The sequence below is a fragment of the Phoca vitulina genome, unplaced genomic scaffold (assembly GCF_004348235.1).
Source record: "Phoca vitulina isolate PV1807 unplaced genomic scaffold, GSC_HSeal_1.0 scaffold36, whole genome shotgun sequence".
In the NCBI taxonomy this organism is placed as follows: Eukaryota; Metazoa; Chordata; class Mammalia; order Carnivora; family Phocidae; genus Phoca; species Phoca vitulina.
In genome coordinates, this window is record NW_022589739.1 from 11537938 (window position 1) to 11553398 (window position 15461).

Consider the following 15461-nt stretch of genomic DNA (forward strand, 5'->3'; position numbering starts at 1 on the left):
AATCACTCCCCATTCCCCTCTACCCCTAGGCCCTGGCAAACCCTACTCTACTTTTTTTTTTATTTTGAAATAGCTTTATTTAGGTGTAATTGACAAACAATAAATTACACGTGTTTAAAGTGTATAACTTGACAATTTTTGACATAAGCACATACCTGTGAAACTACCGCCATAGTCATGATAATGAAAATAAAGATCATTACCAACATTTTCCTTGTGCCCTTTTATAAACCCTCCCTCTCTGTAGCTCCCTCCAAACTCTCCCATTGGTAGCCCAGGATCTTCTTTCTGTAACTTTAGATTATTTTACATTCTCTAGAATTCCTTTTTAATTTAAATTCAATTAATTAACATATAAAGTACTATTTGTTGCAGGGGTACTGGTCTGTGATTCATCAATCTTATATAATACCCACTGCTCATTACAACACATACCTTCCCCAATATCTATCACCCAGTTACCGCATCCTCCCACCTCCCTCCCTTCCAGCAACCCTCAGTTTCTTTCCTAAGATTAAGAGTTTCTTATGGTTTGTCTCCCTCTCTGGTTTTGTCTTGTTTCATTTTTTCCTCTCTTCCCCTATGGTCCTCTGCCTTGTTCCTTAAATTCCACATATCAGTGAGATCATATGATAATTGTCTTTCTCTGCTTGACTTATTTTGCTTGGCATAATACTCTCCAGTTCTATCCACGTCGTTGTAAATGGCAAGATTTCATTTTTTGATGGCTGCGTAATATTCCATTATATATATATACCACAGCTTCTTTGTCCATTCATCTGTCAATGGACATCTTGGCTCTTTCCATAGTTTGGCTATTGTGGACATTGCTGCTATAAACATCGGGGTGCACGTACCCCTTCAGATCACTACATTTGTATCTTTGGGGTAAATACCCAGTAGTGAAATTGCTGGGTCATAGGGTAGCTCTACTTTCAACTTTTTGAGGAACTTCCACACTATGTTCCAGAGTGGCTGCACCAGCCTGCATTCCCACCAACAGCGTAGGAGGGTTCCCTTTCTCCACATCCTCGCCAACATCTATCATTTCCTGACTTGTTAATTTTAGCCATTCTGACTGGTGTGAGGTGGTATCTCATTGTGGTTTTGATTTGGATTTCCCTGATGCTGAGTGATATTGAGCACTTTTTCATGTGTCTGTTGGCCATTTGGATGTCTTCTTTGCAGAAATGTCTGTTCATGTCTTCTGCCCATTTCTTGATTGGATTATTTGTTCTTTGGGTGTTGAGTTTGAGAAGTTCTTTATAGATTCTGGATACTAGCCCTTTAACTCATATGTCATTTGCAAATATCTTCTCCCATTCTGTAGGTTGTCTTTTGGTTTTGTTGACTGTTTCCGTTCCTGTGCAAAAGTTTTTTATCTTGATGAAGTCCAATAGTTCATTTTTGCCTTTCTTTCCCTTGCCTTTGGAGACATTTCTAACAAGAAGTTGTTGCAGCCAAGGTCGAAGAGGTTGACGCCTATGTTCTCCTCAAGGATTTTGATGGATTCCTATCTCACACTGAGGTCTTTCATCCATTTTGAGTCTATTTTGGTGTGTGGTGTAAGGAAATGGTCCAGTTTCATTCTTCTGCCTGTGGCTGTCCAATTTTCCCAACACCATTTGTTGAAGAGAATGTCTTTTTTCCATTGGATATTCTTTCTTGCTTTGTCGAAGATTAGTTGACCATAGAGTTGAGGGTCCATTTCTGGGTTCTCTATTCTGTTCCATTGATCTTTGTGTCTGTTTTTGTGCCAGTACCATACTGTCTTGATGATGACAGCTTTGTAACAGAGCTTGAAGTCTGGAATTGTGATGCCACCAGCTTTGCTTTTCTTTTTCAACATTCCAGTCCTATGAAAAAAGTTGATGGTATTTTGATAGGGATTGCACTGAATGTGTAGATTGCTCTAGGTAGCAAAGACATTTTAACAATATTTGTTCTTCCAATCCATGAGCATGGAACATTCTTCCATTTCTTTGTGTCTTCCTCAATTTCTTTCATGAGTATTCTATAGTTTTCTGAGTACAGATCCTTACCCTCTTTGGTTAGATTTATTCCTGGGTATCATGGTTTGGGGTACAATTGTAAATGGGATCGACTCCTTAACTTCTCTTTCTTCTGTCTCATTGGTGTATAGAAATGCAGCTGATTTCTGTGCATTGATTTTATATCCTGCCACTTTACTGAATTCCTGCATGAGTTCTAGCAATTTTGGGGTGGAGTCTTTAGGTTTTCCACATAGAGTATAAACATTTGAAATTTTTAATCCTTGGAGGACCTGACCACTTAAGCAATTTGACATTGTTGTTCATGTAACACCCAGTCATAACACCATCTCTCTTGGTGTTAATGATTCCTGTAAATCTGTCTAGCTTCATCTTGTTTTAGTGTATATAGTCCTTTCCAATAACTTCTATGGAGTTTGTCTTCATTGGTTTTCTCTTGTAAATGTACTCTCTGAAGTGATTCACCCACACTGTTGAATTAAAATGGCACGTATACAGTGATAACTCTGAAACGTTCTGGAGACTTTTGCCTGGAAATTCACACCCACGTGGGCACTGAAGATCCATGGAAATCTTTAGGTGGGTTTCCCACAATCATTTCACAAACAACATATTCAAAATTGAATGCATTGATTTTTATTATTTATTATATATTAATTATCTATTCATAGAATCTTACGATCTAATGATGTTTAAAATTCTGTCCAAATAGTTCATCTCTCCTTCCAATTTCATGAGAGACTATGGACTCTGAGAAACAACTGAGGGTTTTAGAGGGGAGGTGGGTGGGGGGATGGGTTAGCCTGGTGATGGGTATTAAGGAGGGCATGTATTGAATGGAGCACTGGGTGTTATACGCAAACAATGAATCATGGAACACTACATCAAAAACTAATGATGTAATGTATGGTGACTAACATAACATAATAAAATTTTAAAAATTAATTAATTAATTAATTAATTAAAAAAATAAATCTGTCAATGTAATTATCATCAAAATGTATAAGATTATTTAGACATTTTCCTTGAATTTAAGAGTAAAAGTGTTTATATATATATATATATAATTATATATATAATTAAAATAGAGTTTGATTTAGAGTTTTCTCAATGATAGAGTACTTATCCATGACCTAGATAGCTTTCCTAATCAAAAGAAAATTTATCTAGGTATTTGTGTGTGACAATGTAATTTATTATTTCTATAGGATGTGATAATTGTGAGGACAAATGCTACAAATCCAGAAAAACATGGAGATCTTAAGCAACTTGACATCTAAATTTCCAACCTTCTTGTTGACTGGCATTCCTGGCCTAGAGTCTGTCCATGTGTGGATCTCTATCCCCTTCTGTTGTCTCTATGCCATTGCCCTCTCTGAGAACAGCATGATCCTATTTGTCATCCTTACCCAGCAGAGTCTCCATGAGCCCATGTACTATTTCCTCTCCATGCTTTCAGCTGCTGACTTGGGCTTGACTGTTTCTACAATGTCAACAACATTAGATATCCTCTGGTTTGATGCAGTTGAAATCAATCTAAATACCTGCATTATCCAGATGTTTTTTCTTCATGGATTTACCTTCATAGAATCTGGGGTGCTGGTGGCTATGGCCTTTGACCACTATGTGGCCATCTGTGATCCTCTGAGGTACGCTACCATTCTCACTAATTCTAGAATCATTCGGATGGGCCTGTTAATGATTATACGCACTGTAGTATTAATAGTACCACTACTTTTGCTCTTTAAGCCCCTCTATTTCTGTAGGGCAAATGTCCTTTCCCACTCCTACTGCTACCACCCAGATGTGATTAAATTAGCATGTTCAGATACTCAGGCCAACAGCATCTGTGGATTAATTGATCTCATCCTGACCACAGGAGTAGATACACCATGAATTGTCCTGTCTTGTATCTTGATCATTCGTTCTGTCTTCAGTATTGCCTCCCCTGAAGAGCGACATAAGGTCTTTAACACCTGTGTCTCCCATATTGGAGCAGTGGCTGTTTTCTACATCCCCATGATGAGCCTGTCCTTTGTACATCACTATGGTCCATCAGCCCCCAAAGTTGTCCATTCGGTGATGGCCAATATATATCTGCTTTTGCCTCCCATGCTCAACCCCATAATCTATAGTGTAAAAACAAAACAGATTCGCAAGGCTATATAATCAGTCTTCTCCTTACAAAATAAACAGAGATAACTGCTTGAGAAAAACCTGAAAAGTGACTTTCACTGTAGAAAAGCAACTCTGGTATGTTACTGTCTATCAGATATGTTTTTGTTATTTTATTCCTTTATTCAACAAATATTTAGGGGGCATTTTTGTGTCTTCAGTCATAAAATATGTTACACCCCAAGAATTTTATAGTCCAATAAGGGAGACATGAAAACATTAGTAATAAAGTAATAAAAGTACTCAAAGTAATTAACATTTAGAGACTACTTTATACTATGTGTTCTACTAATAGCTTTTAAGACATATTCCATTTAATCTTCAAACAGCTCAATGAAATATATAATAATATTAATTACATTTTAGAGATGAAGAAACTGAGGCCTAAAGACATGTAGACCATCAACCAGACATCTAACTTGGCTCAGGGATGAGATTTGAATCCAGGCTCTCTGCATGTTAGATGCCACACTCTTCACTAGTGTCCTAATACTCTGCCAAAAGCATCTAGAAAAATATTACAAGATAAAAAGTAAGCACTGAGTCTTCTTGTTCATGCATCATGCATTTAAAAAAGTTGTGTTGTGGGGCACTTGGGTGGCTCAGTCGTTAAGCATCTGCCTTCGGCTCAGGTCATGATCCCAAGGTCCTGGGATCGAGCCCTGCATCAGGCTCCGTGCTACATGAGAGGCCTGCTTCTCTCCCTCCCACACGACCTGCTTGTGTTCTCTCTCTTGCTGTGTCTCTCTCTGTCAAATAAATAAATAAAATCTTTAAAAAAATAAAAAATTTGTGTTGTCCTTCCTAGACTATACTTTAGCTTGTTTTCTTCATTCATAGTTAATAGTTCAAAAGGTAGGAATAGATATGTCATGCCATGTAAGCCATAGATCAGTATCTAGTATTGGACGGTCAATAGCACAGCTTCAAGAATTAGCGGCATTTGTTAATTCATTACAAGAAAACGATGAAGGGGGGATCACTAGATCAAAAACTAATGATGTATTGTATGGTGACTAACATAATAAAATAAAATTTAAAAAAAAGCTGGAATAAGAGAAAAAAAAGAAATGGGAACTTTGGAGAACTGGGAAAAGTTTGAGGCAGCATTTCTTAACCTTTTTTAAACATAATGATCCCTTTGGAATCTAATGAAATCTATGAACCCTCCTCCACAGAAAAATCACATATAAACACATTCATATTTTCCATAAAATTTCAGAGGTTTCACAAATGACACAAAGGACCTACTATAGCTATCTTAACCAACCAAAGAACCAAGGTAAATAATTCATGATGCTCAGCCTATAAATGGTTATACATAGCCATACCTAAAATATGGTTCCTAAAAAAAAGAATTTTTTGGTAACCATAGCAATTTAAGAGGCAGGCAGAAGCTTAAAACTCAGTTGTATAAAATGGCAGAAAAATGTAGAGGAAAGTGGAGGTGGAAACCTGATGGGAATCATATCAATTTTATTGCAGTTGGAAAAGTAACAAATAAGAGGGATATGTCATGTATCCCACAAACACTGGAGGGAGCAATGTGCTGGAGCCAGAACACATCAGCTTGCAAGCGACCATACTGTGCAACTCATCTCAACTCTTGTGTTCAATGATGTCATATTGGCAGTTTGAGATCACCATTTATACCTAGGAACTGACAAATACTACAAATGAGGACTTTTTATTTTTCAGAGATTCAGTTTTCCAGCATACCAGTGACTGTGAGCCAACTTTATGTTTGGCTTTGTAAGAAGCAATAGAAATTAAAAGCTGGAAAAAAACATATTCCCTGCACTCAAGCTTAAAGTCTAGTGTGTGAAGCTGTGACATAGACAAAAAATTATAAAGTAATGTACTTATGTTGTGATGGTTGATAATGCAAAATTATACCCCTTGTTTGTGTTGCCATCTAAGTTGAAAATGTTTCCAAAGGTAAATAGAGAAGTGTATTTTGGAAGCAATTCTGTGGAAGAATGTGAGAAGTACCATGTCACCATTTTACCCTTCGTGGGAGAATACACCCTGAGTTTTAAATTCATAGGTCTGATCTGGATATAGTGTTGAAGAATATAAAAACATAAAACTTTACTTCCTTTTTTCTTCTCTTTTCTCTATCCATCAGATTCTTTTAAGTGAATTTAGATGGTAGGGTTTGTATTAGTTGCTTAAAGAACATCTTTTACTTGAACAATACTATTCTATAAAGGAATTGATGTGTAGATTGGTTTAGAAATTTGGGTGTGCTTCCAGAATGTATGGGGGACTTTTGTTATGGTAATTCGATATTCCTGTTAGCTGCCTAGAGCTTCATGAGAATACTAAAGTTGAGGGACTTATACATTGAGATGCTCAAAGGGCTACAATATTACAAAGCTTACTCCTAACAGCCTACTCAAGAAAAGACTCTAGATATCTCTGGAGACTTAGCTGAAATTGAACAAGAGAACAAGGTAATGGCAAAAGGGACTTTTTTTTAATGTATTTTGGGGACTTTATAAATTGCAAGCAAAAACTTGGATAACCTTATTTAGTTTGAGTTGTACTGTTGATCTACAAAATGTCTGGGATACTACATATACATGTTACTTAGTATAATTCATTAAAGGGAATAAACTAGTGCTTGGCTTAGTGTATAGAGTGGGCTTGAGGTAAATTTATTAAATTAACATTCTAATAAAGTTCAGTAGCTCAAGGGGGAACCATTAAAAAGATTCTAATAGGATTGCGTGCCTGGGTGGCACAGTTGGTTGAGCATCCAACTTTTGGTTTCAGCAGGTCATGATCTCAGGGTCATGAGATCGAGCCCCACCTCAGGTTCAGCACCTAGTCTGCTTGGGTTTTTCTCTCTCTCTCTGCTTCTCCCCTCCCCTCTTCAAATAAATAAATAAATCTTTTTAAAAAGATACTCATAGGAGAGTCTTGAGGATCTGAATAGTTCATCCTATAGGTTACATGTAGAAATAAAAGAGACTGTCAAGAAAGGAAAAAATACAGTTCTATGCATGTGAAGGCATTTGCGTATTTTCATTATGTTTTTCCATACACTGTATATGTCCTGAATCTTTCATTCATGTACATCTGTTGTGTTCCTTGCCTTTTTTTCTCTCTTCAATTGATCCATCCAGTAAGCTGTCATCTGATCAATTATGGAAAAAATTGAATCAAAATGTTTCCTTCAGAAGGATGGATCAAGTCTGTCAGCCTTGAAGTAAAACATGCTTGCTTATCTACTTCATTAGCCATGTGTTCCAATTAGACTTGTATTCTTACCATTCATCGAATGCAACAGGTTGACTTCAAATTGAATCATGCTTCTTCCCATCCTAAAATACCACATTCCTTTCACTTTTTCTTTTAATACACATTGTATTCATGATTCTACTTCTTTTATGAACAATTCTTTAACCAATAAAATAAAGTGGCTGAGGAAAGTAAGCACACTGGGATGAATAGATTATATAAGGTTAGAACACCTACCCTAGATTGAGAAGCCTAGAGGACACAGCATCCACTAAGCTCATTAGAAATGAGCTGTGAAAATGATACCAGCATCACTGAGGAGTGGCTCTTCTCTGCCTACCAGGGACAACATGAGATGCAGTCACTGAGCCAGGCTCATTAATAACCACGTATATGATGAGGTCTGGACAAAACAGAGGCCAGGTAATCACCAAAAACCGGAGGGGAGTCAGGCTCAGTAATAACCATGTATATGATAAGGTCTGGACAAAACAGAGGCCAGGTAATCACCAAAAACCGGAGGGGAGCCAGGCTCAGTAATAACCATGTATATGATAAGGTCTGGACAAAACAGAGGCCAGGTAATCACCAAAAACCAGAGGGCTGCAGTTATTATAAGAACCGACGAGGTCCATGGGGCGTCTGGGTGGCTCAGTCATTAAGCATCTGCCTTCGGCTCAGGTCATGACCCCAGGGTCCTGGGATCAAGCCCCTCATGGGGCTCCCTGCTCAGCAGGAAGCCTGCTTCTCCCTCTCCCACTCCCCCTGCTTGTGTTCCCTCTCTCTGTGTCTCTCTCTCCGTCAAATAAAAAATAAATCTTAAAAAAAAAAAAAGAACTGCCAAGGTCCAAAGGGCAGGCAAGAGAGCTTAAAGGGCAAGCAGTTGTGGGGATGTTTAATAGAGCATGACATCCTTGGGGCAAAATAGACAAACAGCCAACAAGGGGCTAGGTAACATTACAAAAAGGAGACAAGAATGGACAAAAAGGAGACTGGAAGAACTGTCATACTTTGATATAAGATTCACTTTGAGTTAAGGAGAAAAATAAGGAAAGAAGTTTTGGTAGAAAGAATCATCTGAGACTGTCAGGCAGTTCTAAATAGAATTAGTCAAGGCCATTGGGTATCCCCAAGTCAAAGTCATCTGTCAGAGGAATTCTTTGTCTTCTAGGAATGGGCCTGCCTTAGTTTCCCTGTCACATTCAGTCACTAGCTGAAAACAGCTCATGGAAATGTGACCTCTGTGGAATGTGATGATGGATTAAGAGCTCAGAACTAGGACCACTGATGATGGATTAAGAGCTCAGAACTAGGACCACTGAGATGTGCCCTTCAGAGACGTGAAGGGCACATTTAATAATAAGCACATCTAACAAATTAAGAGGAAAGTATGTAGGGCAATACAAGGAGGAGCCAAACAACCTAACCTTGTGATAGAGAAGCCAGAGCAGCTCTGGGCTGCTCAGGAGAAGCTTAACAGCCTGCCATGTTCTCAGGTTCATGGGCTTCCCTCCAAGTTTCAAATACTCAAGAAATGGAATATCAGGTGAAGGATATGACAATTTTAGTATTGTTTTTGCAGCTTTTCTATAACAGAAATTATTTTGAAATACAGTGTTAAGAATTCTCATGAGAGAGGTCCCTGGGTGGCTCAATCAATTAAGCATCTCACTCTTGATTTCAACTCAGGTCATGATCTCAGAGTCCCGAGGTCGAGCCCCATGTCAGGCTCTGTGCTGCTTTAAGCCTGCTTAAAATTCTCTCTCTCCCTCTGCCCCTCCCCAACCCCACTTGTGCGTGCTCTCTCTAAAAAATAAAAAATTCTTATGAGAAAACATCTGATTGACCATTCTTGGGTAGTGCTCAATCAGGTTCATGTGTACAGGACCAGTATACTGGTCCCACTTCTACATTTGGGTCTATCAGAAAAGGGGAAATATTTTATCAAAGAACCACCCAACACCACTCATATATCTGCTTTTTATCCAAAACAGTGTACTAAGAACATCTGATTAGGGGAGGAGCAAGATGGCAGAGGAGTAGGAGATCTAAATTTCATCTCGTCCCAGGAATTCAGCTAGATAGGGATCAAACCATTCTGAACACCTACAAACTCAACAGGAGATCGAAGAAATGAATAGCAGCAACTCTCCAAACAGAAAAGCAACCACTTTCTGGAAGGTAGGATGTGTGGAGAAGTGAATCCGAGGCGATATTCGGGAAGATAGACAGTGGTGGAGGGGCCTCTATCAGCCACTACCGGGAAGTGATAGAGCACAAAATCGGAACTTTTAGAAGTCTGCTCTGCTGAGGGACGTCGCTCCAGGGGCTAAGTAGGGGGTGGAACCCTCGCTGGGACAGTGTGGTCTCAGGACCCTCGGGGTCACAGAAAGACAGGGGGTGCCTGAGTGTGGCAGAGCTCCCAGGTATCGGATTGGGCAAGCCAGCTGCAGACGGAGCTGAGGAGTGGGCTCTCAGCTCGGGGTTGCCATAAACCGTGATCCGCGGCACAGTCCAGCCACTGCTCCTCCAGCAGGGACCCAACAAGCGGCAGATCTGGGGAGACTCCCCTTCCTCCCCCAGGAGGAGCACACCGCAGGGATCTGCTGGGTTTGGAGACTCCAAGCAGGGTTGTGTGCCAGAGATGGAAACACTCAGTCACTGGAGTGAGCATGGAGTGCAGCCGGAGACCAGGGAGATGGGAGTGATTGACTGCTTTTCTCTGGGGGCACACTGAGGAGTGGGGCCCCGAGTTCTCGGCTCCTCCGGGGCAGAGATTGGAAGGCCACTCTTGTCCTCCAAAGCTGTATGGAAAGCTTGCAGGGAACAAAAGCTCCCGAGAGCAAACCCGAGCAGATTACTTAGCCCTGACCCGGCAAGGGCGGGGCAATTCCGCCTCTGGCAAAGACATTTGGGGACCAAGGCAACAGGCCCCTCCTCCAGAAGATCAGCAAGAACAGCCGGCCAAGAGGTTACTGATCAATGAGAATGGCAGAACTACAGCACTAAGAGAATACTGCACATAGAATCATGGCTTTTTTCTCATGATTTTTTAGACTTTCAAAGTTAATTTTTTTTTTTACCTTTTTCTTTTTTTTTTTTTGATTTTTCTTTTTCCCTTTTTCAACCAACATCTTATCAATCCCTTTCTTAAAAAATCTTTTTTATTTTTCATTTTTATAGTCATATTCTATCCCTCCATAGTAGTGAACCTTATTTTTGGTATATATATATATATATAAGTTGTTCTCTCTTTAAAATTTTGGGATATAGTTTCTTCTAACAGACCAAAATATACCCTAAATCTCTAGTGTATGGCTTTGTTCTAGTCTCCTGCCTGATCACATTCTTTCCCATTTTTTTAAAATCCTCTTCTTTCTTTTTTCAACCAATTTCTTATCTTATCAATTCCTCTTATAAAATCTTTTATAATTTTCATCTTTACAGTCATATTCCATCCCTTCATAATATTAACCCTTATTTTTGTACATATATAAGTTTTCCTTTCTTTAAAATTTTGGGAGGCACTTTCTTCTAACAGACCAAAATACGCCAAAAATCTAGTGTGTGGCACTGATCTATGCACCAGCCTGATCATATTTGATCATATTCTGTTTGTTTGTTTTTATGTTTTTCTTTTTCTTTTTTTTTCTTTTCTCTTTCTTTCCGTTTCTTTTCCCCCGGTTTCAGGTCTCTTCTGATTTGTTTAGTGTATATTTTTCTGGAGACATTGTTACTCTGTTGGCATTTGGTTTGCTCATTCATCTATTCTCCTCTGGACAAAATGACAAGATGCAAAATATCACCTCAAAAAAAAGAACAAGAGGCAGTACCAACTGCCAGGGACCTAATCAATACAGACATTAGTAAGATGTCAGAACTAGAGTTAAGAATGATGATTTTTTTTTAATTTTTTTATTGTTATGTTAATCACCATACATTACATCATTAGTTTTAGATGTAGTGTTCCATGATTCATTGTTTGTGCATAACACCCAGTGCTCCATGCAGAATGTACCCTCTTTAATACCCATCACGAGGCTAACCCATCCTCCCACCCCCCTCCCCTCTAGAACCATCAGTTTGTTTTTCAGAGTCCATCGTCTCTCATGGTTCTTCTCCCCCTCTGATTCCCCCCCTTCATTCTTCCCCTCCTGCTATCTTCTTCTTTTTTTTTTTCTTAACATATATTGCATTATTTGTTTCAGAGGTACAGATCTGAGGTTCAACAGTCTTGCACAATTCACAGCACTTACCAGAGTGCATACCCTCCCCCGTGTCTATCATCCAGTCACCCCATCCCTCCCACCCCTCACCACTCCAGAAACCCTCAGTTTGTTTCCTGAGATTAAGAATTCCTCATATCAGTGAGGTCATATGATACATGTCTTTCTCTTTTTGACTTATTTTGCTCAGCATAATACCCTCCAGTTCCATCCACGTCATTGCAAATGGTAAGATCTCATTCCTTTTGATGGCTGCAAAATATTCCATTGTATATATATACCACATCTTCTTTATCCATTCATCTGTTGATGGACATCTTGGCTCTTTCCACAGTTTGGCTATTGTGGACATTGCTGCTATAAACAAGAATGATGATTTTTTTTTAAGATTTTATTTATTTATTTGACAGAGAGAGACACAATGAGAGAGGGAACAAAGCAGGGGGAGTGGGAGAGGGAGAAGCAGCCTTCCCCCTGAGCAGGGAGCCCTATGCAGGGCTCAATCCCAGGACCCTGGGATCATGACCTGAGCTGAAGGCAGACGCGTAACGACTGAGCCACCCAGGCACCCTCAGAATGATGATTTTAAAGATACTAGCTGGGCTTGACAAAAGCATGGAAGATATTAGAGAAACGCTTTCTGGAGAAATATAAGAACTAAAATCTAACCAAGTCAAAATCAAAAAGGCTATTAATGAGGTGCAATGAAAAATGGAGGCTTTAACTGCTAGGATAAATGAGGCAGAAGAGAGAATTAGTGATATAGAAGACCAAATTATGGAAAATAAGGAAGCTGAGAAAAAGAGAGATAAACAACTACTGGGCAGAATTCAAGAGATAAGTGATACCATAAGACGGAACAATATTAGAGGGCAGAATTCGAGAGATAAGTGATACCATAAGATGAAACAATATTAGAATAACTGGGATGCCAGAAGAAGAAGAAAGAGAGAGAGGGGCAGAAGGTATATTGGAGCAAATTATAGCAGAGAACTTCCCTAATCTGGGGAAGGAAACAGGCATCAAATCCAGGAGGCACAGAGAACCCTCCTTAAATCAATAAAAATAAGTCAACACCCTGACATCTAATAGTAAAACTTACAAGTCTCAGAGACAAAGAGAAAATTCTGAAAGCAGCTCGGGACAAGAGATCTGTAACCTACAATGGTAGAAACATTAGATTGGCAACAGACCTGTCCACAGAGACCTGGCAGGCCAGAAAGGACTGGCATGATATCTTCAGAGCACTAGATGAGAAAAATATGCAGCCAAGAATACTATATCCAGCTAGGCTGTCATTGAAAATAGAAGGAGAGATAAAAAGCTTCCAAGACAAACAAAAACTAAAGGAATTTGCAAACACAAAACCAGCCCTACAAGAAATCTTGAAAGGGGTCCTGTAAGCAAAGAGAGAGCCTAAAAGTAACATAGACCAGAAAGGAACACACACAATATACAGTAACAGTCACCTTACAGGCAATACAATGGCACTAAATTCATATCTTTCAATAGTTACCCTGAATGTACATGGGCTAAATGCCCAATCAAAAGACACAGGCTATCAGATTGGATAAAAAAACAAGACCCATTGATATGCTGTCTGCAAGAGACTCATTTTAGACCCAAAGACACCCCCAGAGTGAAAGTGAGGGGGTGGAAAACCATTTACCATGCTAATGGACACCCAAAGAAAGCTGGGGTGGCAATCCTTATATCAGACAAATTAGATTTTAAAACCAAAGATTATAATAAGAGATGAGGAAGGACAGTATATCATACTTAAAGGGTATATCCAATAAGAAGATCTAGCAATTGTAAATATCTATGGCCCTAACATGGGAGCAGCCAATTATATAAACCAATTAATAACAAAAGCAAAGAAACACATTGACAACAATACAATAATAGTGGGGGACTTTAACACCCCCCTCACTGAAATGGACAGATCATCTAAGCAAAAGATCAACAAGGAAATAAAGACTTTAAATGACACATTGGACCAAAGGGACTTCACAGATATATTCAGAACATTTCATCCCAAAGCAACAGAATACACATTCTTCTCTAGTGCCCATGGAACATTCTCCAGAATAGATCACATCCTAGGTCACAAATCAGGTCTCAACTAGTACCAAAAGGTTGGGATCATTCCTTGCATATTTTCAGACCACAATGCTGTGAAACTAGAACTCAATCACAAGAGGAAAGGTGGAAAGGCCTCAAGTATGTGGAGGCTAAAGAGCAACCTACTAAAGAATGAATGGGTCAACCAGGAAATTAAAGAAGAATTTAAAAATTCATGGAAACAAAGGAAAATGAAAACACAACTGTTCAAAATCTTTGGGATGCAGCAAAGACAGTCCTAAGAGGAAAGTATAAAGCAATACAAGCCTTTCTCAAGAAACAAGAAAGGTCTCAAATACACAACCTAACCCTACACCTAAAGGATCTGGAGAGAGAACAGCAAATAAAGCCTAAACCCAGCAGGAGAAGAGAAATGATAAAGATCAGAGCAGAAATCAATGAACTAGAAACCAAAAGAACAGTAGAACAGATCAACGAAACTAGGAGCTGGTTCTTTGAAAGAATTAACAAGATCGATAAGCCCCTGGCCAGACTTATCAAAAAGAAAAGAGAAACGACCCAAATAAATAAAATCACGAATGAAAGAGGAGAGATCACAACCAACATCAAAGAAATACAAACAATTATAAGAACATATTATGAGCAACTCTATGCCAGCAAATTAGATCTGGAAGCAAGGGATGCATTCCTAGAGATGTATCGACTACCAAAACTGAACCAGGAAGAAAGAGAAAACCTGAACAGACCTATAACCACTAAGGAAATTGAAGCAGTCATCAAAAATCTCCCAAAATACAAAAGCCCAGGGCCAGATGGCTTCCCAGGGGAATTCTACCAAACATTTAAAGAAGAATTAATACCTATTCTTCTGAAACTGTTCCAAAAAATAGAAATGGAAGGAAAACTTCCAAACTCGTTTTATGAGGCCAGCATTACCTTGATCCCCAAACCAGACAAAGACCCCATCCAAAAGGAGAATTACAGACCAATATCCCTGATGAACATGGATGCAAAAATTCTCACCAAAATACTAGCCAATAGGATCCAACAGTACATTACAAGGATTCTTCACCATAACCAAGTGGGATTTATCCCTGGGCCGCAAGGTTGGTTCAACATCCATAAATCAATTAATGTGATACAATACATTAATAAAAGAAAGAACAAGAACCATATGACCCTCTCAATAGATGCAGAAAAAGCATTTGACAAAGTACAGCATCCTTTCTTGATCAAAATTCTTCAGAGTATAGGGATAGATGGTTCATACTCAATATCATAAAAGCCATCTATGAAAAAGCCACAGCAAATATTCTCAATGGGGAAAAACTGAGAGCTTTCCCCCTAAGTTCAGGAATGCGGCAGGGATGTCCACTATCACCACTGCTATTCAACATTGTATTAGAAATTCCAGCCACAGCAATCAGACAACAAAAAGAAATAAAAGGCATCCAAATCAGCAAAGAAGAAGTCAAACTCTCACTGTTTGCAGATGATATGATATTTATGTGGAAAACCCAAAAGACTCCACCCCAAAACTGCTAGAACTCATACAGGAATTCAGTCAAGTGGTAGGATATAAAATCAATGCACAGAAATCAGTGGCATTCCTATACACCCACAACAAGACAGAAGAAAGAGAAATTAAGGAGTCGATCCCATTTACAATTGCACCCAAAACCATAAGATACCTAGGAATAAATCTAACCAAAGAGGC

General features: G+C 39.0%; 1 protein-coding gene across 1 annotated transcript; it reads left to right on the top strand.

Annotated features, from left to right (window-relative positions):
- Nucleotides 1-3263: 3263 nt before the first annotated feature.
- Nucleotides 3264-4233, top strand: LOC116646548 (olfactory receptor 51F1-like). Its single transcript, XM_032427378.1, is given in 1 exon segment — nucleotides 3264-4233. A coding segment is annotated over 1 exon segment (918 nt). The 3' UTR covers nucleotides 4182-4233.
- The last annotated feature ends 11228 nt before the right edge of the window (nucleotides 4234-15461 follow it).